We start from the raw sequence: 23,672 nt of genomic DNA, 5'->3' as shown, positions 1-23,672 counted from the left end.
ATGGTGACAGTTCATTAGCAATAGAAATAAATAACGGTCGTTAATGTTAGAACAGGGGCACTAGGTTGTGGCGCTTTCGCTTGTAGGTCATGTATTTTAACTGGATCACGACAACAGTTAAAAGAGATACCATCTTAATGTTTTATTATTGTTATTATTATTAACCTTTATTTATACATGGTAAGTTGACTGAGCAGGCGTGCTGTTTTGCAGCAACGCCCTGTAAACATTGTTCACTTCGTGGAGAAATATTACAAATAACCAAAAATAAATCTTGAATGGCGTAACCATAGATCTGGTCAGTAGGGGCACTAGGCAATTCTATTCGTCGTGCTTTCGCTTGTACTGGCACACTCGTGTTTTCTTCCTTGATTCGTAGTTTACAAACCAACCACTCGCGTGTCTGAGAGATTCTGCCAAATGGATTTTCTTGAAGGCGGTTGCTTGAGTGGATATCTTATCGAAATCGTTGTATAGTTCGCGAAACAGCATAGCCATATTAGGCTACAAAACCGTGAGCTAACAGTCTTTTTGTAAAAACAGGGATGTAGGCAGAGCGTGACAGTAAAATGGTAGCTAACGTTAATACGCTGGCCAGTTAACTCAGCTAACCGACTGCTTTGGCTAAACAACTCGATAGAAACTACAATGTTCTTGGAGGACTTAACATTAGGTTGTTGATACGGTAAGTTGAATTGTCTTGCTACCTAGTTATCTTGAAATGTAGCCCAAGTTAGATGGCTAGCTAACACGACTACAGACACGGGCATTTTACATATTAAAGGGAAACTGCGGTCTAGTTCCTAGTAGTCACACAGACTAGCTAGATAAGCGAGTAATGTTATACTGTAACTTCGAGAGCTATTGTACTACCAGGGAGCTTTCGAAAAGTTGAGTAGCTCGCGTTAGCCACTTTTGTGAAATCATGGCTCAAAAAAAGTTCAGGAGACTAAAAATTGGTACATTATTCGACACATTGCCATTAGCTAGCTATAACTAATATCATCTTCGATCGTTATTTGACTTTTTAAAATCATTAACTTTAATTATGACACACTATTGTAGCTAGCGGCATAGCTAGCCTAGCTATCCAGTTGACGAATACGTTAGCTAGCTAGCTAGTGCCAAGTTAAATATGTGGCTAGCTAACGTCAACTATCTAACTTGGCTTTCGATATTAATTTAGCGCTAACGTTACTTTTTATATACGTGTCGCCGATAATCTAGACTAGCTAGATAGTCTTACGAATTTAGCCAAGATATTATCGAATAATCTACGGATGTTCATTATAATTTAGGGTAACGTTAATTTAATAACGTCGGTTTGCTATGATCCTCCTTCCTGTTCCCGAAACAATAGCGAACCGACATTAGTCTCGTTTGTTTATTTTACCTACATTAACGTTACTTTTTTGTTACTGTTTTGTCTATCCATATTTTTAAGACGATTTGCAGTAAAATACATAAATGCATAAGTGATCGTGACTCATAACGTGCACGTTGCCTATCTATAGCGCTTAAACGAGAACTCCCTTTCTTTGTAACATTAATCATGTGTGTTGTTGAACGTGGGCTTAGAGTTCTGAAAATGTCTCGTGCCAGGCCAACTGCGCTGTATAGCAGTGGTTTGTCCAAACATGCCAACATATAATGGACATTGTTTCTAATATTAAAGGGAGATATGTACATCAGCAATTCGTAGGCGTCTAACTCTAAGCATAGTACGAAATGTGTTTGTAGCTAAACGCTTTCTGTTATTTGAAAATGCTAAATCAAATATATTTTTTCACTTGCCCTAAATTAATTTTTACAAATCCGAGTTGATGAAATCCGAGCCATCCATAGATTTATTAAATTTTTTTTTACCTTTTTGAAGCTTGATCTAACACTGTAGCGGTCCTTGATATATTCGGGCTGATGACTGGTGACTGATTACTTTATTTTAACATAATGTTTATTTTTTATTTAAATAGAATACAAAAAATAATAATGGGAATGCATAATGGGACAGCATAGCTGCCTGGCAAGTCCCTGAAAGATTAAGAGTAAATTGCAGTATATTTCTTTATATGGCCATGATATATCCCTGACCAGTTAGCCTGCATGGAGTTGAGTGGAGTATTTGTGGAGCGCCATAAGATACACTGATGTTATGAATTGTGTGAAAGTGAAATAATGCAGATCTCTCTTTAAATTAATTTACATCATAATTAACATCTGTGCTGTAGATGAGCTAATTTAAATGGATAATGCATTTAATGGGTGACTTGTTCATAAAATTTGATGCATTCTTTTCATACAGCATTTTGCCATAAACAATAGAGTCTGGTTCAATTTAATGACATTGATACTTAAACTGGTGAATTCCTTTTATTGGAAATTCACTCCTCACTGTACAAACAACATTCAGAAGTCATGTAGCAGCACTGTACTTCCTTTTCCCCATCACTTGATCAAACCTAAGGGTGTGTTTCCATGGTGATTGAAAGCATTTGGTTTTGAAAGTGTTGCAGAAAAGTTGTGTAAGACTTTGGCATGCTATTTGAGGTAACATTGCACAGTTCTCAGTTTTACAGAATACTTAAACTGTCAGATTCGATTTTGCTATCGTTCAGCTGTAAGTCCATTAAGCATCACAATGAGAAAATATGAAAAAAGTTTGCAAATATAAAATTCTGTTGGTCCTCCACATTCATCTTTGCTGGTGCATCAGCTGTAGCTTTGCAGATGAAGTGGTGATAAGAATCGCATGTATGTTAATTGACCGATCCTAAGCCCCGCGGAAAGTGAGTTAGGCTGTGGCCTACATGACAAAAAGTATTTATGCTACAATACCTAGCCCATTGTTTCTTCGTACATAAAATCAATCACTCAAAATGACTAAAGAACTGCACACAATTTGTGCCATTTTCCGGAGCAAATTTGTAGGGCAGGCTATGCAATTCAGCAACATAATGGCCGACACATTGAAGCGAATTGCGCAAATAGCACTGTTGAAAGTAATTTTGCACATAAAATCAATCAGTCAAAATGCATTCACTGCAATGGGCCTAGTGATGTGATGAAGATGTTGAAGATTTGTGGGATTAATTATTGTGATTAATATAAAATCGGAACAACTAACAACTTTTTTAATACAGTGGTGTCATGTTCCACTTTATTCTACTTGGCCTGTTGCTGGTGTCTGCAAACTCGCCTTTGCCGGTCTCTCTTAAAGATGCTCCAAATAAAACAATTTGCTACACATCAATAGACAAAAACTGCTGTTGAACTCTTCATTTGGGTCCATAGTCTCTGGGAACTTCATGTTTTTGTACAGACTTCTTGGAGTTACTTGAAGTGTATGTTCTTGCCATAAACCACATGCCTATTGATGTACCTGTGCTAGCCATTGTTACCAGCAGTAAAAGTAAAGTTTCTCACACACCATGGCCAGTTATATAAATGAGGCTGTGTCATATTGTACATGCTGGCAACGATCCACAAAGTGGGAGTGAAGCAGTCTGAAATCTCAGCTTCCATTGCTCTACCAATAATATTTCAGTGCTTCTCCTACCATTGCACGACTGTAGTCATTTATTTTATTGATTTATAAATAAGTAGATGGCTTTCATTTATTTTTTCTGTTTTGAGTCAGGAAGAAAGCAGAGATAGAGAAGAGGGAAGAGATGACAGGTGTGAAGTTGCCATAAGAGGGATCAAACCCTTGTCATAACTGTGACAAAATGGCATACACTTTCATAGGGATGCATGCTATGGAAATTCTGGGGCTAATATCAATAGTCTGGATTTGTTATTGGCCATATTGGCCAATGCCAGTTCCTCTCTGATTCCACATTCACAATGAGTACAGATCCGCTTTTAAAGTAAAAAAGTGTACTAGAGCACGACTGTCTCTATGGCTTTGCTTGACTGTTTGCCTGGTAAAAATAACACTTATGAAATGTTTTGTAATGAGAAGGTCAAATGACTATGACTAGGCATAACATCATAACCGCATGAGCAGCACATCAATTATGTCACTTCTCTGGTGCATTTTGTCTCAAATCATCTATAATCTTAGTACTGGGCCATTACTGATAAGACTTTGTAATTGTGGTACGATCCCTAGTTAGCAAATGTTCTGTTCATTTTCCGAATTCTCATCCTTGGCATGGGTCATTATCTCCATATTAGCAGTCCCTGGTCGGAGGAGACCCTGAGGATCAGCGCCTGTGCATCTTGGCCTTGGCATAGCCTGGAGCAGTTTGGGTTTGGCTGGTCCGTGCAAGCGTTGTCCAGCAAATGATATGCCTAGAAAATGTCTCATTTCATAATGTAGATTAAACACCTCAATGTCTTTCATTTCTGAATGAAATTAACAACCTTGCATATCAATGTAATACTAAATTAATTCAGTAAATTATTTGTATCCTAATCTGATACCAAAGAAAAACAGTTAGATAAGCACATTAAAGCAGAAATTTTAAGCGTATTAAAAGCAGAAATTTCCCATGGAATTTTGTCTGATGGTCCGTTAACATCAATTTGGAACATTACCCTTCCCCTGAGGAAGCGACTTACACCAGTGATAGTTGTGCGTCTTCATGCATTGTGCGTTGAAAATGATTGATGTTTGGCAGCAAACTGTAAAGATTGAAATACCGTAACCCAATTTACCCCTGACTGAAACGAACGTGCTGCTGTCTCAGACCAGTGGGAGTGCGGTTGTCTGTGTGGGATGGTATGGCCTTGTCCGTCTTGGCCAGAAACATTTCCCTGTGTGGAGTTCTCAGGTCATTGTGGAATTCTCCAGCCTGTCTTCAGGGTGGTGTTGGAACACGTAACAGTCTGTTATTATGAACTTTGTATCCAAGTTTATTGAAGAAGTGTAGAAGTGTTTATTAAAGGCTGTAGTGTGAATTACCCAGCTGGAGTTCGCTGATGTCTGAAACGGAAGCAAAGAGGCTGTAATTTGGCTCTGACAACTGCGATCCATATTGCAGCATGCGGTTGGTCACATCCACAGTCTACATGGCAGTCATACTGGATAACCAACCAGTTGAACTTTCAACATTTCAGGTAACCCCATTTACCCCTGACTGAAACAAATGTGCTGCTGTCTCAGACCAGTGGGAGTGCGGTTGTCTGTGTGGGATGGTATGGCCTGGAACATTTCCCTGTGTGGAGTTCTCAGGTCATTGTGGAATTCTCCAGCCGGTCTTCAGGGTGGTGTTGGAACACGTTTTCATCTTGGTTTTGTAAAGGGCGTGTGATGCTGAGGCCAAAGAAGGCTCAAAATCATTGCAAACTTCCAATAGGTGAAAGCGTTGCAGTTTTGTGTCTACAGTGATAAGCTATAAAATGTGTATTGATAATCACTGACCATGCCATTAGGCCTGTGTACTGTTGGAAAGTAAATCGGTGTTTTAAGGAAGATTTTGTCTTGCACTAGATTAACCCTCCTATTATGCTTGAGGGCTAATTGATCCCATTCAGTGTTCATTGTTTCCTAAAAACCAGTCCACCGTGTTTTTCATGATACTATATGATCCTAATTTGATGGAATTAAATAGTAAACGCACAACATAATGCTATGTGTTCAAAAGTTGTATACAGATACAACCGACTCATTTGTGGGGTAGCTGTATAAAATGTAAGGCTCATTTAAAACTGTGGCAAGCCAAAAAAATGGGTTTGCCCTTGTAGTTATGCAGCTTACCTTTGACTTGAGCAATGTACTGAATTGCAGCCTATAGTTTCTAGCTGTACATGCATCTTAGCAGCAAAGTTTGTGCGCATTGAAGGTTTGGGTATTATCGGAGTTCAAAACAGCACCCAGGTGGATTTCATAAGTACTGTAAAGTAAATCCAGAAATCAATTGTCTGAATCTACTTTGAACTGATTAGAATGCTAAATATAAGGTCAAGACCACTTTTGTAATGATGCCTTTTTTGGAATTTTGAGAACAATTCAGCCTTCGTCATGGCTAATATAAAATCTGTTGTAAGAAGATATTTTGGTCTGTAGCCTAATCATTATTGTCTCTGTGTTTGCTAAGAAGTCTGAACTTCACAGCAATGCTTTCCTGCTAGTGTCACCACAGTATTTTTAGAACAACTGTGTGAGCCTGAGTGTTATTGCTCAGGTTCGTTGGGTGAACATGGGTAGTCTTTCAGAGAGCAGAACATATCTGTTTACAGGCTGTTTATCCATCTTTAACCAGATTTATTGATGATATTGTGACGACCTGTTATATCTGGTTGTCTGTTTGAAATACTCCCATTAATAAAGGGGAAAAAGCTGTTGGTCCAAACGAGCTAATATTACTTTCACACAATGATTGTGTTTGTTATGTATTTTCTGATTAACTTTGACTTTTGACACTTTCCAGTTTATTTAGGACTTTTCGCGTATTGTCAATTGCTGATCTGTTTACAGCCATTTCGCAGGTGATAATGGTATGTGATTTAAACTATTTTGAACAGTCTGTTATTATGAACTTTGTAGCCAAGTTTATTGAAGAAGTGTAGAAGTGTTTATTAAAGGCTATGGTGTGAATTACCCAGCTGGAGTTCGCTGATGTCTGAAATGGAAGCAAAGAGGCTGTAATTTGGCTCTGACAACTGCGATCCAGCCTGGAATTGTCATATTGCAGCATGCAGTTGGTCACATCCACAGTCTACAGGGCAGTCATACTGGATAACCAAGCAGTTGAACTTTCAACATTTTAGGTATTGGAATGCACAGTGGGAATGTGGTGAAGTAATTGAACTACAAGAAATGGCTGATTCTTAATTTGGTGCCATCTAACTTGCCTGTCAGAATATAATTAAATAAATGTTGCATACAATGTATTTGAAGATGATTTCAGTGGAATCTTGAAGCAGTGTGCATTTTAGGCTGAAAATTGAGTTGCCGTACAACTGAGGTGTCGAGCATAAACTAGAAAAATATGGACAAAGTGACGTGTTCTTGTGGGTCTTGTGGCTGACTTGTTATTTTGACCATATTTGTACCATTGACAAAAATTCCTATATTGGAGCCAACCGCCCTGGCGCTAATGAGCAGTGTCTCTTAAGACCAAGAAATGAGCTTCAAAAACAAATCCCACTTTTGGCCGCTTGTTTAAATTTAATCTGAAAAGGGCCAATATTTGTGCTGGTTTTTGTTTTTATACACCAGCTCAAAATACACAACTGTTAAGCACACTGTTACCTTATATTTAGATACAGTAGATTCAAATGATCTTAGTATTTTTACATATTTTGGTCCTTTTCTGCTGTTGATTTGTCCCTCATCTTCTTTAGTAGTAAACCTAGCAGGCCACCTTCGTCAAATGTTAAAAGCATATTGGTTTAGACAATTGAATGGTTTTCTTTTCCATATATTGCTTGCATTTGTATGTAATTGATGACTTCCCTTTGAAAAGGTGTACTGTTATATCTTCTGGTTGCTCACTCCTTAGTTCTCATTCACCTAATAGCCTCTAAAATAGTTTGCTATGTGACTAGGTGTCAAGCTGTGTTATTCATAGCAATTCCAGCCTATAATTTCAGTGTTATAGGTTTGAGAGAGTGCTCCTGTAGCCTGTGCCTGAGTGAGTATTTTAGTAAGAATTTCATGTATTGTGACGCTGCACATGGTTTCATTTTACAGGGGGAAATCGTGACTGTTGCTAAAGGAGAATACTTTTCAGCTGAGCCGAAAATGGAGCTGTACTGGTACATGTAAGTCCAATTCATGCATGTGGTTAGCATTTAACCATACATAGGGAAACGTAAACACGCACACACACACGCTGATATCACACATACACACGCTTTCATTCATGACGAATGAAATATTTTTCCACCCGGTGTATTCAATCTCCATTTGGATCCAGCAGCTGTGTTTGCATGCCATTTCAAGGTTAGTCACAGGCGTTTCAGGGAACAATCAACTTTTATGGCCTAGACTTCCAGAGAAGAAGTGATGCTTACACAGTTATTTATATTTCTGCCAAAATGGCCGTCTTAATCAGTTAAACTGGAAATGTTGGGTCCAGAATGGCTGTACAGGAAATCTGCAGTTGTTGAACCTAATATTGTTTCCTGTACTATAAGCCCTTATGATGAGTTCTAATATTTGAAATTCAGACCGCAGGGATAATGACACTGCTTTTACCATCACAGTAGTTCTCATGAAGAAGTCTTCATAGGTGCAGTGAAGACTAGGTTTGCTTCATTGGTGTCATCTTTGTTAATGAAAATATGCATTTATTGTTAAAATACTTATTTATTATTCTTTTTTTCCTTTCAGAATTGTGATAATATTCATCATCATAAAGATTTTCTTCTACATCTGTTGGTACCGCTCACGGCAGCGGCAGCTTGCTGCGTACCTCAGTAACCCACGCAATGCCCAGATTGTCATTGTCGGAGGCCGGGCTTACCTGCACCAGATGTGCGAGAGACAAAACGTGAGTACTCAAAGACTTCCTCACAAGCCATTCATAACACACCGGCAGTGCCACGGAAAAATAATGACTAAGCTTCAGAGGAAACTAAAACGGCATCCTGTTTATCAGACAGTATGAGTGTGCTTCAGGTGCCTTAGACAGTGCTATTAGTTCTGCTTTAGAGGGCATGGCTCAGGTTCAGACCTTTCCCAGCAATTCAGAATTCCCCTTCTCAAGTCGGCTTTGTTTGACCACGCTGTCCTGAATAGCATGAAATCATAATGAAGTTCTCTGTTTTGTGTGTTTTGCTTGGTGAGCCAGGTCCCACACCTTGTATAGTCCCAGCAGCCAGCCTGAAAGACACTTAACACAAATATTAACTAACATTATTGGCTTGTGTCTACAGCCCTGTTCTGAATACGAATGAATATTGACCCAGATATAAGCCCTCCTGACATTCTTTCATAGATCTGCTGCTATGTGTAATGGCTTTATTTTATTCATGTTCAGTGTACAGTGGACAAATTGGGAGGTAAAATGGTAACATATTGGGGAAATGCATTATATATTCTTCCTTGCTACCCAGCTATGAAAATGAAAATCTTTTTTGATCAAAGAAAATTCAAAAGTACAAAAATACAAAATATATTAAAATACGGTCAAACACGAAGTCTCTAATCTGGCTCCATAGAAGCACAGCCTCTGAAAACATGGAAAGAACAAGACTCTTAGGCAACAGTTAGGCCTTTCTTTACATCTGGTTTGTTGTTGGAAAAGAGTACATTAAGAGAAGTTTGTACAGTGGCATTACTTTTTTAGCTTGGTTCCAGCCAGACCTCCAGTTATACTGTATGTTACCATTTAGGGACAGCCTGTAGCCTAGTGGCTAAGGTACATGACTGGCAGCTGGAAGGTTGGTGGTTCAAACCCTGGTGTAGCTGTAATAATACCGGGCCGCTGTTGGGCCCTTGAGCAAGGCCCTTAAGCCCGCATTGCTCTAGCGGAGATTGTCCCCTGCTTAGTCTAATCAAATGTAAGTTACTTTAGATAAGTGTCAGCTATTTAATTTCTGCTAGGCATTAGTTTTGGTAAAGACTCGCATCTCAGTGGAGGGATAGGCAGATTTGCTAGCTGATATTTACATTGTCCAGTCCATAATGTTTAAACCTCAGAAATTGATTTTTATTTGCAGTGCTGCTTTTGTATTGGATTTCTTCCCTTACTTGAACAGTGTAGCTGTTTTTCCACGAGTTACAGGCCTGAAAACATCTGAATATGATCATTAGAATTCCTTGAGTTGATGGTCACTGTTAAGAATAGGATCTTCCTGATGCAGGGGTGTGACGCAATAAGACATAGAAAATTGCGAGCCTCTTACAGCAGTGGAAAAACTTTTTCGCATAAAGATTAAGAAGTTCCAGATGCTTGAATTACAACCCTATCACAAAAGGTACATTTCCACATTTTCTCTAAATAAAGATAGTCATGCTGAGCTTTTACTGACACCCTAATACGTTCTCTTCAAAGTTCCTACTGTTTGGACTGGAGTGGGATCAACATAATCTAATAATGATGAGAAATACTGGAGGTGGCATAGGCAGTGTTCACATTGGCATTTTGGTACCCAGGCAATAAGGGGCAGGCTTGTGCTAGCTGGGAGCAAGCTTTCAGGTCTTTCAGGCATTTTAAATCAAGATGTGGAAAACCTGATTGTCGCAGTTGCTGCTTAACTGGTGCTGTTCAATACACCTCACGGCTCACAGCCCTTCATCCACCCTGACCAGGTGTAAGCGGTTTAGAAATTGGATTGGTGGATGAATGTTTTTTTGATATTTCCTTTTTTTCCCTTGAGTAAACACCCATCCGAAATTCTTGCAGCCAGTTCTCCAGTTCCCTAGCCAAGTTCAGCAGTCGTTCATTGTTAATGTACAACTGACACTTTGTCAGGAATACTTATAGAGTAGTCTGCGTCCTTACACTGACAATTTAGTAAACCTACCTCAAGCAATTGTGTAAGCAAGTAGAATCTAATGGAATACATAATGTTTTTGCTGAAAAGAAGCAGAGTGCTTTTGTCTAAAAATATGCGAGTGACAAATGTGGAAATGTGCGGATCCATATTTATCCATATCGTAAGTAACACCTCGGTGAGAGGTTGCTGAATATTGAAGAGGTGTTGAATGAACAATGAGTCACAAAGGTAGCTTTAAGATCACTTCCTCAGCTTGATGTAATTCTCTCCCAGGCGTGTTCCTTCTCTTATGCAGATTTAATGGAATATGCAGTGATGGAGCCCCTCAGGCCACTTATAAATCACACTGATGAAAGTGCCCTGTGCGTGGAATAAAGGAGCCAGGAAAAGTCAGCTGTGACATAAGGAAAGAAGAAATGCCAGAGGAAGAGAGGGGTTTTGACTGACAAAGAGCCTCTTGGGGAGGGAAACTGAGCAGTCCCCCCCTCTTTCACTGCTGCAGATCATTAATGTACTTGTGGCTGCGCGGGAGGACTGAGGAATGCTAACCACATACCAAATTGGCGGCCGTAGTCTAAATTAATACCTTGTGAAAATAAGTGCTTATGAATATGTATGCTGGGTAATTATGAGCTGTGTAATGACGTAGTTTGCTCCACTTTGTTATCCTCAGTGGATCTCTGAAAGAATGCAGCCCCAGTTTTTAAATCCTTGCATTTTGCTTCACGTTGCAAGTCCTATGGCATTCACATGTCCGCATGAATGGTACATTTTACCCATAGCATGTTGAGCTGATCTCTTTATGAATCGGTGTGGAATAGTGAACAGCAAGGATGAAAGTCTGCTTCAAACGTCGGTCCACTTTACCAGGTTGAATTGCAAATGGGAGGCCACTTCCATTTTGAATGCGGTTTTTTTCACTTTAACGTGCCAATTTGTTTGGTCCATGTGTGATATTGCTGTGGGCGTTGGACTCCTACTGACGCTCCCTTCCACAGACGTCAATCTGGCCCAGCTGGTACGGCATCCAGGATGACAGCTCTGTCGGCGAGCCCTCTGCATCCCTCCCGCCCGCGCCCTCGTACACTCATCTGGACGTGCCTCCTCCGTACGAAGCCGTCTCGGGATGTAAGGGACCTTTCTGTTCTCCGGTCTTAATCACGCCGCAATCTGTCACCGTTTTTACATAAGAGGAGTTTGAGAATATTCTGCTGTTCATAGACCAGGTTTTATGACTGACTGCATTTTTCTGAGGTGCACAGACATGAAACAGCACTTGGACAGGTTAGCACCCTCTCCGTTGGTGTTCCAGGTGTGAAGACGGAAAGGGAAAACACAAAAAGAAAAAAATCTATCCCACACCACAGACAAAAAAAAAAAAAGACATGTAACACACGCACACCTTATTCTGGCCCTAAAGGTTGTTGACATTCACTGTGAATGGCTTTTTTAGATCAGAGAAGCTTCTCCCAGTTAATAGCCCCCATAGAAATCTATCATTTGAAGTCTATGACAGAGAGACTGTACCCCGCTCTGGCCATCCCCATTATTGTACAGAAGAGCATACCAGAGTAAAATGGGAATAGGGGCTTGTTTTCCTTGCCATAATGCCCACTTGTCTCTGTTTAATGAATGCTTTGTCTGTGGTTTACACTGGGTTATTTGAAGGTCACAGAAAATAAGTAGGAGAAGTAGCCTCCTACTGCAAAACAGAGGTCTTTATTTGCTAATAGGGACATTTCTTCATTGTATGCAAGTGCCTCTTATAGACAAACCTAGATAAATAGGACTTGGATTAATAGCCAAGAATGATGCTTCCTTTAGAGATCTGAGTGCGCACAGTTTCAGTAAAGGGCGTTAAAGTTTGGGTTGAGTGCGTAATGTTTTGTCTTGGGTTGACACCCGCCAGCACAGTTGTTAATTCTGCGGTTGTGTGCAGAGGGCTATGGTGGCTGCAGAGCTGGGTAAACACACAGCTGTGTCTGTCCCTGGGGAAAGAACCATCCCCGAGTATTATCCTGTGGGCTGGCTGTCCTTCTGTTTGCTTGCCAACGACTTGTCTTGCCTTTCCAAACTGAGCTCCTCCCTGACTGGGAAAAGAGTTTTAAAGGGGAAGTCTCAAATTCACGAACACACTTCTCTCGTTTGTGCCCTCTTACTCTCTGTATCTCTCTCCCTCTCTCATGCTCACAAAACACACATGTACACACCATTTTAGATGTTATGCAATTGTAAGTTTATGTCATTAGTTGTGTTTAATTATATAATTTCAGACTTGGAGTTGGCTTTTGCCTTTAGTCAGATGGTGAATCTATTTTTAACTAAAATGAAGCATGGTGTAATGACCTTCTTAAATGACTGCCACCAAGGTTGCTTACGTTGCTGGTATAGCTGCACGCTATGCTGGCAGTACAGAAACCGCTTCCACCCCTAGGCTTAATTTAAGAACGTTTGAACACCAAGTGACCCCTACTGATCATCAACCATTCAAAGTAGCAATGAAAAGGGGCTTTTTCTAGTTTAAATATGTTGCAAATAAAAAGTTTATGAACCCCCTGCTGCCCCCATTTGCTCCCTATTATGTACTGTAGTGAAAGCAGCAATCAGGATATCTTGCTGTTTTTCTTTCTAATCGACCAAAAATTGTGTAAGGAGCCACATTTTTCTGGCATGCACATTTCAGAGATTCAATCTAAGCAGCAGGATGTGGTGGTTAAACATCTGACATTCAAATACCAGACGGATGACTGTGGCATGCAGTCATTTACTTTCCAATTTCTTTCCTGTTTTTATAATTCCAGAGATTCTAGCCCACGCTGCGTTTCTACAGGCAGTGATACAGTTGATATATTATCATGTAGACCTAGGTCCACTTAGTTCTGGTCTGTACTTCATCTGGGGCATCGCCATGACCTGAATCCAGGGCTTTACAGGCTTGATGAAGGGATGTCGTGTGACATTGGGATTGATTGTGATGTGTGTTTGTCCTCCTCTACAGCAGATGACCTGAAGCCTCCCCCCTACAGTGAATATGCCCAGGGCGGGGCCGCGGAGGACACCGTGGCCATCCCCATCTTAGAGGGCTGTGACTCCTGCAGTCTGAGCGACGCTCCCCCTCCCTACACTCCCTGCCCTCTGGCCACCGGGGAGCAGCAGGAGGAGCCTGCTGTTCTGCCCCCGAGGCCAGAGGAGGGCCCCTCTGGCACAGGGTCGTGTAGCTGAGGTGATGGGCGCGATGTTCTACCCTCATTATTGTTGCAGAGATCAGCAGACCAGACGGCACGTACTCACCAAGCGCCCTGACCTTCTCACTATCTTGTTTATAGGACATAATGAGGACAATTTCAGCTAGTGCCATTGAAAAAGTTAGATAAAGAATTTTATCATATAAAGACTTTGTTGCAAAGGGAACAGTTATTCGGGAAAATGTTTTGACAAGTTGGTCCTGTAACTTAAACATAAAATATTGTGGCCCGTTGAGAGTGCTACTTTTCATCAACTTTACACCCCCCCAAAACCCATGTAGAAACATTGTTATATGTGATTACAGGAATTTAATGTGAATATTGAGTACTCTGACCACTAACTCCTTTTAGACAAATACTGTGGTGTATGTTGTTGGGAAAATTTAAAAACATACACTCAGTGATCACTTTATTCGGTGGACCTGTACATCACCTTGTTAATGCAAATATTTACTCAACTAAATGCATAAAAACATGCAGATATGCCAAGAGGTTCAGCTGTTTTTCAGACCGAATGTCAGAATGGGGAAGAGATGTGATCTAAGTGACTTTGACCATGGAATGATTGTTGATGCCAAACAGATTGGTTTGAGTATCTCAAACTGCTGATCTCCTGGGGTTTTCGCACACAACAGTCTCTAGAGTTTGCAAAGAATGATGCAAAAAAACAAAAGACATCCGGTGAGAAGCAGTTCTGCAGGCAGAAACGTGTTGTTAATGAGAGAGGTCGGAGGAGAAGGGCCAGACTGGATGAAGCTGACAGGAAGGTGACAATAATGCAAATAACCACTCATTACAACAGTGGTATGCAGAAGAGCATCTCTGAACACACAACATCTCAAGCCTCTAGTGGACAGGCTACAGCAGCAGAAGACCAATATGTCAAAACAATAAGTCCTAATACCTAATGAAGTGCTCAGTGAGAATATATTTTGGCAGTGCTGTGATCACTAGGAAATTAGTAGTACGGTCAACATGGTGGTAAGGTGTAGTACTTTAGAATAAGTGCATACCTTCAGAGTCACTAACATGTTTTCAGTTGGTAACATGCAAAAAGCTTTCATGGATACATAAGTTGTCTTAACAAAAAATGCACTAATTACTGTGTACAAGGCTTAATGTTCCCAGGATTTAATATGCAATTATACACAGGGATATGTGTTATGTTCCTCTTTAATTGTTGAAGTGCAAGTAGAAAATGTAAGTACCCTGGTCGTGTGGAGTGCATACTTGTGTGGTACATGCCTATTTACAGATTACATTTTGAGGTTTACTGTACAAAGCCATGTCTCTGCTAGTAATTAATGCACTGTGTAAAATACAAATGGTCAGAACTAATGGAAAGTTCTTGTGGTAGCAGTGCTTGTGTATCTTTCCACATCTGGTTATTAGTACCTGTGAAGAAGCCTTAAGTAATACCTTGTGCATTTTTCCTTGTTCACCTTTTGAACTTGGATTTTACTTCTATATACAAAGCATAAGAGACAAGTCAGTGATATTGAACAATGTCATGTCCTGTCAGTACTGTATTTAGTATGAGGGGATGGTTAAACATTTATCAGTTCTATACAGAGTGATATCATACGCTTATTTGTAAGGGAATTTTGTAATCTGTCCTGTAACGCCATTTGTTTTGAAATGTTAAAACGGGACACATTGTCTTATGAAGGCAAAACATTCCCAAGCTGATAATGTAGCTGGCTTGTGATACGTCAATTTTAAGATATTCAAACAGTCTGTAAAAAATTCTGAAGATTGTGAAGAGGGTGTTTTTTATGTCGTGTAAAACATTACTTTCGGTTTTGGCAAATACTCTTGAATGATGCCGAGACGTGCTGATGAGTTAATGTGCTAATGCCAGCGTAATTGTATATTCAATTTCCCAGTCAAATTATGCAAATTATTCTTATTTTTTTAACTGAAATAATACTCTGTTTTATATTTCTGTACCTGAATAAACAGTTGAAGATGTTTCATATTAAATGTAATGTAAATTTGTTTGGAAGAATAGCAATGACTTCTTTCTAAAATAATGGTTGTGATTTAGTGAATCTCACATAACCTCACCTAGTATGCCATGAAGGATTTGGCTAAGTTGACAGTTCAACCTTTATTGGGTGTCTCTTCATTTATAAATGTACATTGTTTGCTAATCCAGTGTATAATTCAATTGTACAATTTGTATAAAGTGTTGTCTACCTTGTAAAAACAAGAATGGATGTTGTTTTATTGCAATAGTGTTGCTTCTAGTTGCATTTTTGGTTTTGCAAAGTGAACTTGACTGCATTCCATGTTGCACCTGAAATCACATCTATTAAATTTGTGCTATTTAAACTTTTTAAAAAAGTTTAAGTTTATGGCGGTATGGGACAATTAAACAAAATGACTTAAATAATATAAAAAGTCCTCCATTTTATAAAGACAAACATTATTTTAAAAAGCCATTCAAAGCTTATGCTGCTTACAACACAAGGAACAATGTGGTTTCATCAGCATCAGAAATGGCCACTGATAACCCAGGATCAAGGAAAGGCCTTTTTTGAGGAAGTGCCAAAATCCAACTTCCTGGCTTTAAACCCTAGTTTACAGGCAACGCCTCTAAAGTGATGCAACTTTGTCATTCTCAAATGCACTTGTAAGTTGAGGTAAATATGGTTCCCATTTATTGAGCTGGGAGTAATTATTTCTGGATAAAACAAATCATAATCAGAAATTGCAAATGCATATGCTCATGGTGGTTTGTTTAGGGTATGTCCATGTCAAAGCACTGTTATATGACTAGTTGGGCAATACCAGCAACATCCAATATGGAAACACCCTGTAAATTGGAACATTATAATAAAAAAAAAATCTGGTTTCTGTAGTTAAATATGCAATAATATAACCTTATAATATGGAATTATCTTGTGGTTTCGCAAAAAATAAAAAAAGGTTAATAAACAGGTTATAAACAGAACCAGTGCATACAACAACACAACACACTAATGCACCTGTGACTGATTACCCAAAACTGCTACCATTTACTGAGGGTAAAAACTGAATCGTGCTTGCTGCTGAAGTTGCTTTTGAGGAGTTGAAGGCTAACAGGATGGTAGGATACCTAGCCAAGAGTATTGAGTATAAGTCTAAGGAGGTTATACTCATCCTATACAATACTCTTGTTAGACCACATTTGGAGTACCGTGTGCAGTTCTGGGGACTGCACTATAAGAAAGATATAGAGGCCCTAGAAGAGGTTCAGAGAAGAGCTACCAGATTGGTTCCATGTATAAAAGATAAGAGTTATGAGGATAAAGATGCTTCATCTCTTTAAAAGGAGACTTGGGGGGGATTTTAATGAGGCTTTTAAATTCATTAAAGGGATTAACAAAGTGAGCTATAGGCAATTCTTCAGGGTGAGTTCAGTTAGAACGAGATGGCACAAATGGAAATTGGCAAATAAATAAATTCCCGACAGATATTAGGGAGTATTTTGTCACACAGCGAGTAGTCACTATGTGGAATAGCTTGCCAGGACATGTAGTGGAGGCAGAAACATTGGGGGTTTTCAAGACCAGTGCTAGATATTATTTAGCTTTTAGGCAAACTAAGCATTACACTTAGTGGTAGGAAAAGGTGTGCATTGCTGGGCTGAATGTTCTGTTCTTGCCATTATGCTATGTTATGTTATAGCATGGCACTGTTAATTCATGTTTTTTTTGAGCGAGTGGTTTGAGGCCAGCTGGCCCACAGCAAGATTAATCAGTGCTCCAGAATATAATGAGTACAAAGCCCACCCTAAGAGCAGCAGGACCTGGCATGCTAACAGATGCTAGTTATTTTTGTGTAGTTAAGACTCCCACTCAAAAGCCTTAGCTCTGAATTGGAAGGGCCTCTTACTCATAGGCTGTTGTGTCCAATTTGTGCCATCTGATCAGCTGTTCCTGGAACCAAAGCGACGGTCGCAAGTGTCGGACTTGGACTTTTTGGACTTTGGGATCTCGGCATGGCACTTGATGATTCCAAAGTAGCTGCCAGTAAGACAAATTGCCTAATTGCAGCTTGTTAAGCCTTCAGCAAACATAATGATTACATGTTAACTTTGCACACGGATTACAAGTAACATACAGTTGGTGCATGTACTTGAGAAGTCCATATTTGAATTATTGGATTAAAAACATCATGAAACAAAGTTGCAGGCTGCTTTTAAAAAAGCTACTTATCGCATTGATTAGAATAGGTGCATCTCTCAGTGGGGAAAAAAGGCTGTGGTTGTATGTGATTGGTTTGTTTGAAGGATTTATGGGGAACAGCAACCCAACCCTGGCCAACATCAACCCACCCTACTGGCCGATGAGGCTGACTCTGCCCTGACCAGGGATTGACATTCCCCCAAAAGCTTGCAAACTCCAGTGGTTAGCAGAGGTATTGCAGTTTATTAAGCCAGTTTATTATAGTTTATTAAACTATATTCACATTAAACTAATTAACTAAACTAACTCTCCTGGGACAGAAGAGCATATACGTTTCTTTATTGTTATTATTATTATTATTATTATTATTATTCCTATTAATCCCTTCACCTTTAGGTACCCAGTGCACATGCTGTAGTGCAAAAAAGCCCCATAGTGAAACATGGCAGCCCCCATGAAATGGCTTCATGCGACATTGAGCAGCTCCCATAGGAATCCATGGATCGATGAGCGGAAGCTGTCTCCAGTTTTTATATCTCGTTTGTATGTGTGCACGGAACCTTCTATAGTGAAGTTGTTTCATGGGAGACATTTTATGTAGTTACACTGCGTTCAAACTGATAATAATGTGCTGATAGCATGGATGATAGGTCATGAAGAGGTTGTCCGTTTTATAGTTTTTGACACTGTTTGTGGCCTACTGTTGAAATGACAACATACTTTTAACTTAGCTAGTTGTAATGTCCGTGGTAATCACGCTGCCAGTAGCTGACGAACGGATAGGGAAAGATGTTGCCGATAAACCGCTAGTCATAGTCGTGTTTGCGCGTTTTTTCCCAAATTATACTTGTTTTCTAAATACGAATTAGTGCTAACGTTACCTGTGTAACCAATATGTCAGAACATGATCGGGGGAATATTCTGGAGAAGCGGATGCAAGTAACCAGTGGACACGATGGCAGTAACAAAAAACGCTGGGGTCTGATTGCAACAGGAATTGTTGGGGGGTCACTGGTTGCACTTTATGCAATTGCGACACCTTTTGTCACACCTGCGTTGAGGAAGGTGTGTCTGCCTTTCGTGCCTGCTACTCCAGCTCAGATTGAGAATGTTTTGAAGGTTCTGCAACAGGGAACGGGAACATTGGTCGATATTGGAAGTGGTGATGGACGAATTGTAAGTAAGGTTATAACAGCTACAGAGTAGGTAACTTAACTGTCGATAGTGTTGCCATAGTTTAGTTTTATACTTGCCGTAATTTAGAATCTTCACCCGGGTGTCTTGTCCCATTGTTCTCTGTTTTGTTTAGAACATAGTGCTGTACAATTGATGCTTCTCATTCACCCACTCATACACACGCTCATACACCAACGGTGATTGGCTGCCATGTAAGGTACTAACCAGCTCGTCAGGTGCATTTAGGGGTTAGGTCAGGTGCCTTGCGCAGGGTGGGATCAACCCTCCGACTGCCAGACGACGGCTCTCACCGCCTGAGCTAATGTCGCCCTTTTATAGTATATTATACTATGTTACAGTTTTATTTACGCAATTACCTTTATGAAAACATTGTGTAGTCTATACATTTCAAGATTCGCTCTGACATGGTATGATTGGTTTGCCTTCGCACACTGAGGACAAATGCCCTCTGCCACATCGGTTCCATTTGGTCGCTGAACATTCAGTTTAAGAACATTTCCACCTTACCCAATTTTTTGTGCACCCCGTCCCCCACCCCAAAAAATGTCTCACGTCTCCTGTGTTTGCCTTAGGTGATCGCAGCAGCGAAGAAAGGCTTTCGGGCTGTGGGCTTTGAGTTGAACCCGTGGCTGGTCTGGTACTCCCGATACAGGGCGTGGAGGGAAGGAGTTAACCACAACACTGCATTCTATATATCTGACCTATGGAAGGTATTGCTTTGTCAAAACACTCTCCTATAAGAGATTAGCTTTACGCTTTCAGTTATGTTTGTAATTATTTTCTCCATTTGCTGTATAAATGCACTCCTATATGAGCTGTGGCAATTATATACACACCAGAGAGTTATACACAAGCAGTTTTATTGTCATTGTCTTTACCATTTTTTTAATACGCCAAGTTGAATACTTGGTTGCATTGTTCAAAAGGGCAACACACCAGGATGTTTTACGGGGCTTCTCTTGGTGTCGTACTTTCCGCCACCAGAGGGAGCCATTATACAACATTTTGTTTACTTCTGTGCGCATTACATGACACTGCCCTTTCGAAAATACAATACTGGATTTTAACGGGAGGTAAAGGGTACGATTGTAAATTTCGGACTTCTAACGGCCAAAAGCGGAATTGCAGCAACAAACATCCTCAAACAACAACACTGCTTATCCCTCCCATTTCTCGGAATGCGCTGACGTTGACGTTACAGAGTGTCGGTCCATCAACTGTATATTTTGAAACCAGAATTTATGGATTATAAATGCAGGCAGAGGGTGAGTCAACATGTGAGGCTTTTTCAGTGATAGGAAGGGATTTACAATGGTCTTTTAACAATGTTTTAACACAAAAATCTTACATATTGTACCTTTGAGTGAAGAAATATGCTTGTTAAGATTTGTGCCTATGTCTATGATGTTCCTTTCATGAAACTAAAATGATACACCCAATTCTTTTTTCCAGCACAGTCAGTGCTAAGTTAATCAAATACTGTATAATAATATTGTCATATTACTACTCATCTATCCCATATAACCCTTCTGAACATTATGACTGATAAAACTGGGGGCAGAAAAATCTGAATAAGGAAGTGAATGAATACATGTCAAAATGAACAAATGAGCTTATTAGTTTCCCACTCACTAAAGCAAAAAGGTTATCTCACGCACTGTCCTTTTAGAAGAATGACTATATTAAATATTTTACTTTAGTATCATTCGATATATACTGCCATTTAAATTAAGATCAACTGAAAGGGCAAGCACATTATTAAAAATAATATGAGTGTGAATGTTATGTTTCAGCACCAGTGCATTTGTGTTTCTGGAGATCTGAAGCAGGTCTAGTGCGTAAATGAGATGCATAACAGTAATGTGGTTATTAATGCCTCCTAGATTGTATCAGCATAAACCTAAGGATGCCTAAGGAAATTATGGTGAAATGCTGGTATTAAAAAAAAAGGAACAGAGTGCGAACATAATTTTAACAACAGCCTGTGATGATAATCACAGAAAGACTTCTATTTTGTTTAAAATTATCAATTGTATACATAACTAAAATAGTAGCTTGTGAATTGGTATTATAAAACAACACTTGCTGCACGTTTCATTTTTGAGATGCATTCCATCCATAACCTTTGTTATGATGTTGTTCCTTTCAGGTCAGTTTTTCCCAATACACCAATGTTGTGATATTTGGAGTCCCCCAGATGGTAAGTGACAAAGTCAAAATGGCCTTCTGCCTGGCTGTTTAGGTATTTAAAAAATTAGTATTTGATTTGTATTCATTCCACAGTGATAGTAGATATGCTTTCGGCATGTCCCCAGAAACCTAGATAATGTACTCTTCTGTAGCATGTGATTATCATCTTTCTTCTTTTATGTTTCTTTATCTTGAACCCAACCAGGGAGGTCTTCCCCAAATAATATGAAGCGTAACATCTTGGGTACAGAAGTACAGTATATGTGTCAAAAGCTGCAATGTGAACCAAATGTTCGTATAATTTCTCTTACTGCTTTGACGTTCAACTCCAAAGACAATGGCCATGAGAAGATAAGGGCACAAAGTGTACCGTGACGATTTCCTTCTGATAAATCTTTCACCATAAGTGTAGCTTTGGCGAAAGCCCACCATTGTTCACAAATGGAGGCATCCTCATTTTGATGCGTCCACAGATGGCCCAGCTGGAGGAGAAGCTTCAGGGAGAGCTCCAGAGCACAGCCAGAGTGGCAGCCTGCCGCTTCCCCTTTCCTACGTGGGCACCCGACCACACGGCTGGCGAGGGAATCGACGCGGTGTGGGTGTACAATGCAAAGTCCTTCAAATCACTACAGGCAGGAAGCGAGCAGGGCAGGAGTACGAGTACAGAGCACACGGGCAGCGGAGGATGAGACCCTGACCTTCCCATTTACACCACTGATGTGTCTCGCCGAGCGACTGAAAATGTCGCCAGTTTGTCGAGGTCTGATTTCTGTGTGAAAGACTGAGGCCACCAAGCCACAGATAACATTTCACTGGGGACAGGCATATCCCATTGGACACAGATTTTCTTTTTTTATATTAAAATTATTGAAACCTGTGTGTGGCTCCCTGCTCTTTGTATTTTCTATTTATTCATGTTGGGGTTATGGTATGTCTTGTATCCATGACATCTACCTTGTGATATGCTGTAAGAATTGGGGAAAAGGAGGATTTATCTAATTAAATTGCCCATTATTGTCTTACAAAGATGCGCTTAAAAATGGAAGTAGAACAAATTGCTTTGTATTCAGAGTGGCATCTTTCATAGTTCAGGGGAAAAAAATCTTCTGATTTATTTAGCCAGAAAATAAAAAAATACATTATTTTCCCAAATGTTTAATGATTTTAAAGGGATATTAAACTTTGTTTTATTTAACTTTTAGTGTACATTTCTCATTGCCCCACACAGTTTCTGGCTTCACAATGGCTAGTATCAGGGCATTGGTGGGTTTGTGGTAAAAAAAAAAAAAAGTCTATTAACTCCAAAGCAGTGTGTACAGTATGTTTTGTGAGGCTATACAAATAAACCAATAAACCATCCAAGGCGACGTACAAAACGGTTGTAAGGCCATGAACATATGTCCAATACACAAGGTAGATAGGCGAAGGCGAAAACCTGAGCAGCTACAGTACCAAATTTATTGACAATGTATATTTATTTTTAAAATGTGAACTTTTTTTTCCTTTGAACCTTCTTGAAGAAACTGGAAGGTAATGAATTGTTAACAATAAATGACCAGTTCATCTTCACCATATGATCTGCCGTGATACAAACATGGTTTCCCTCAAGGGGACTTCATAGGCACTCGACGGTGCAGTCGAGTGACTATTCATATAACTGAGTTTCTATTTAAGACATTTATAAAAGTAAGCAGTTGTAATATGGGAAGAGTCAGTGAACAGGGATGGAAGTTTTAATGTAATGAAAAGCATGTCTGAGCGAGTAGTCTTCACGTCTGGGCCTGGTCACCCGCAGCGTCTGCTAGCTTTTGCTGTTACTCAACAATTAAGTAGCATAGCCATTGTTCAGTTAAAACAATTAACTCAAGACCAACGACACCAAAACCCTCTTCATGCTGCACAAGAAGCACTAAGTAGTAGGACTGGGTGATACCTCTAAAAACAATATCAAGATGTTGGCACTCCGATATCACGCTTACCTGACGAGAGGAAAGGAAACATTTGACTCATAGTAATTCCTTTGAGTCAGCCATATCCACATTTCCCATCACATGAATATGCAAATAAAAAAAGATTTATTTCAACAGCTTACCTCACTGATGAGAGTACAGTTGTCAAGCATTAATCGGTGGGAATAGATGTATTACAAGGAAATCTCCAAATAAACAATTCTATAGTATAGACAATCACAGGATATAAATATGAACGTCCACTTTATATCTGTCTATATATGAATCTTTCATCCACCAATGAGTCCTGCTTTACTCTGCAAAATGCTCATGAAGTAGTCCTTATCACAGCCGTGTGACTACATTATTTATTATGAAATTTGTACTTTCTATCTGAACGGGACATTCCATTACACTACAAAGTTCTCACTAACTCGGACTTTCCACATGGTTACCCTGCATTACATAGTAGTATTGGTTGATAGTTACTGATTTGATGCTTGAATGTAGTTTGCTTTTGTGTGTGT

At 39.7% G+C, this 23,672-nt stretch overlaps 2 protein-coding genes across 3 annotated transcripts; both read left to right on the top strand.

The window, feature by feature from the left end:
- Positions 1 to 322: 322 nt before the first annotated feature.
- On the top strand, positions 323 to 15,872 carry si:dkey-118j18.2 (uncharacterized). Of its 2 annotated transcripts, none has more exons than XM_061239760.1 (5): positions 323 to 685; positions 7,640 to 7,710; positions 8,282 to 8,441; positions 11,391 to 11,520; positions 13,394 to 15,872. In XM_061239760.1, exons 2-5 carry the CDS (start codon positions 7,691 to 7,693, stop codon positions 13,612 to 13,614), a joined length of 531 nt encoding a protein of 176 aa, XP_061095744.1. In that variant the 5' UTR covers positions 323 to 685; positions 7,640 to 7,690; the 3' UTR covers positions 13,615 to 15,872. The 2 variants fall into 2 exon arrangements, with proteins under 2 accessions (XP_061095744.1, XP_061095743.1); XM_061239759.1 differs by having other exon boundaries at positions 327 to 685; positions 13,391 to 15,872.
- A 2,490-nt stretch (positions 15,873 to 18,362) lies between these two features.
- Positions 18,363 to 22,073, top strand: atpsckmt (fATP synthase c subunit lysine N-methyltransferase). Its single transcript, XM_061239758.1, has 4 exons — positions 18,363 to 18,985; positions 19,579 to 19,716; positions 21,156 to 21,206; positions 21,670 to 22,073. Exons 1-4 carry the CDS (start codon positions 18,704 to 18,706, stop codon positions 21,883 to 21,885), a joined length of 687 nt encoding a protein of 228 aa, XP_061095742.1. The 5' UTR covers positions 18,363 to 18,703; the 3' UTR covers positions 21,886 to 22,073.
- Positions 22,074 to 23,672: the final 1,599 nt, after the last annotated feature.

This window comes from Conger conger, chromosome 4, assembly GCF_963514075.1.
Source record: "Conger conger chromosome 4, fConCon1.1, whole genome shotgun sequence".
NCBI lineage: Eukaryota > Metazoa > Chordata > Actinopteri > Anguilliformes > Congridae > Conger > Conger conger.
The sequence above is the reverse complement of the archived record's forward strand: the minus strand, read 5'-3'. Positions and strand labels throughout refer to the sequence as shown.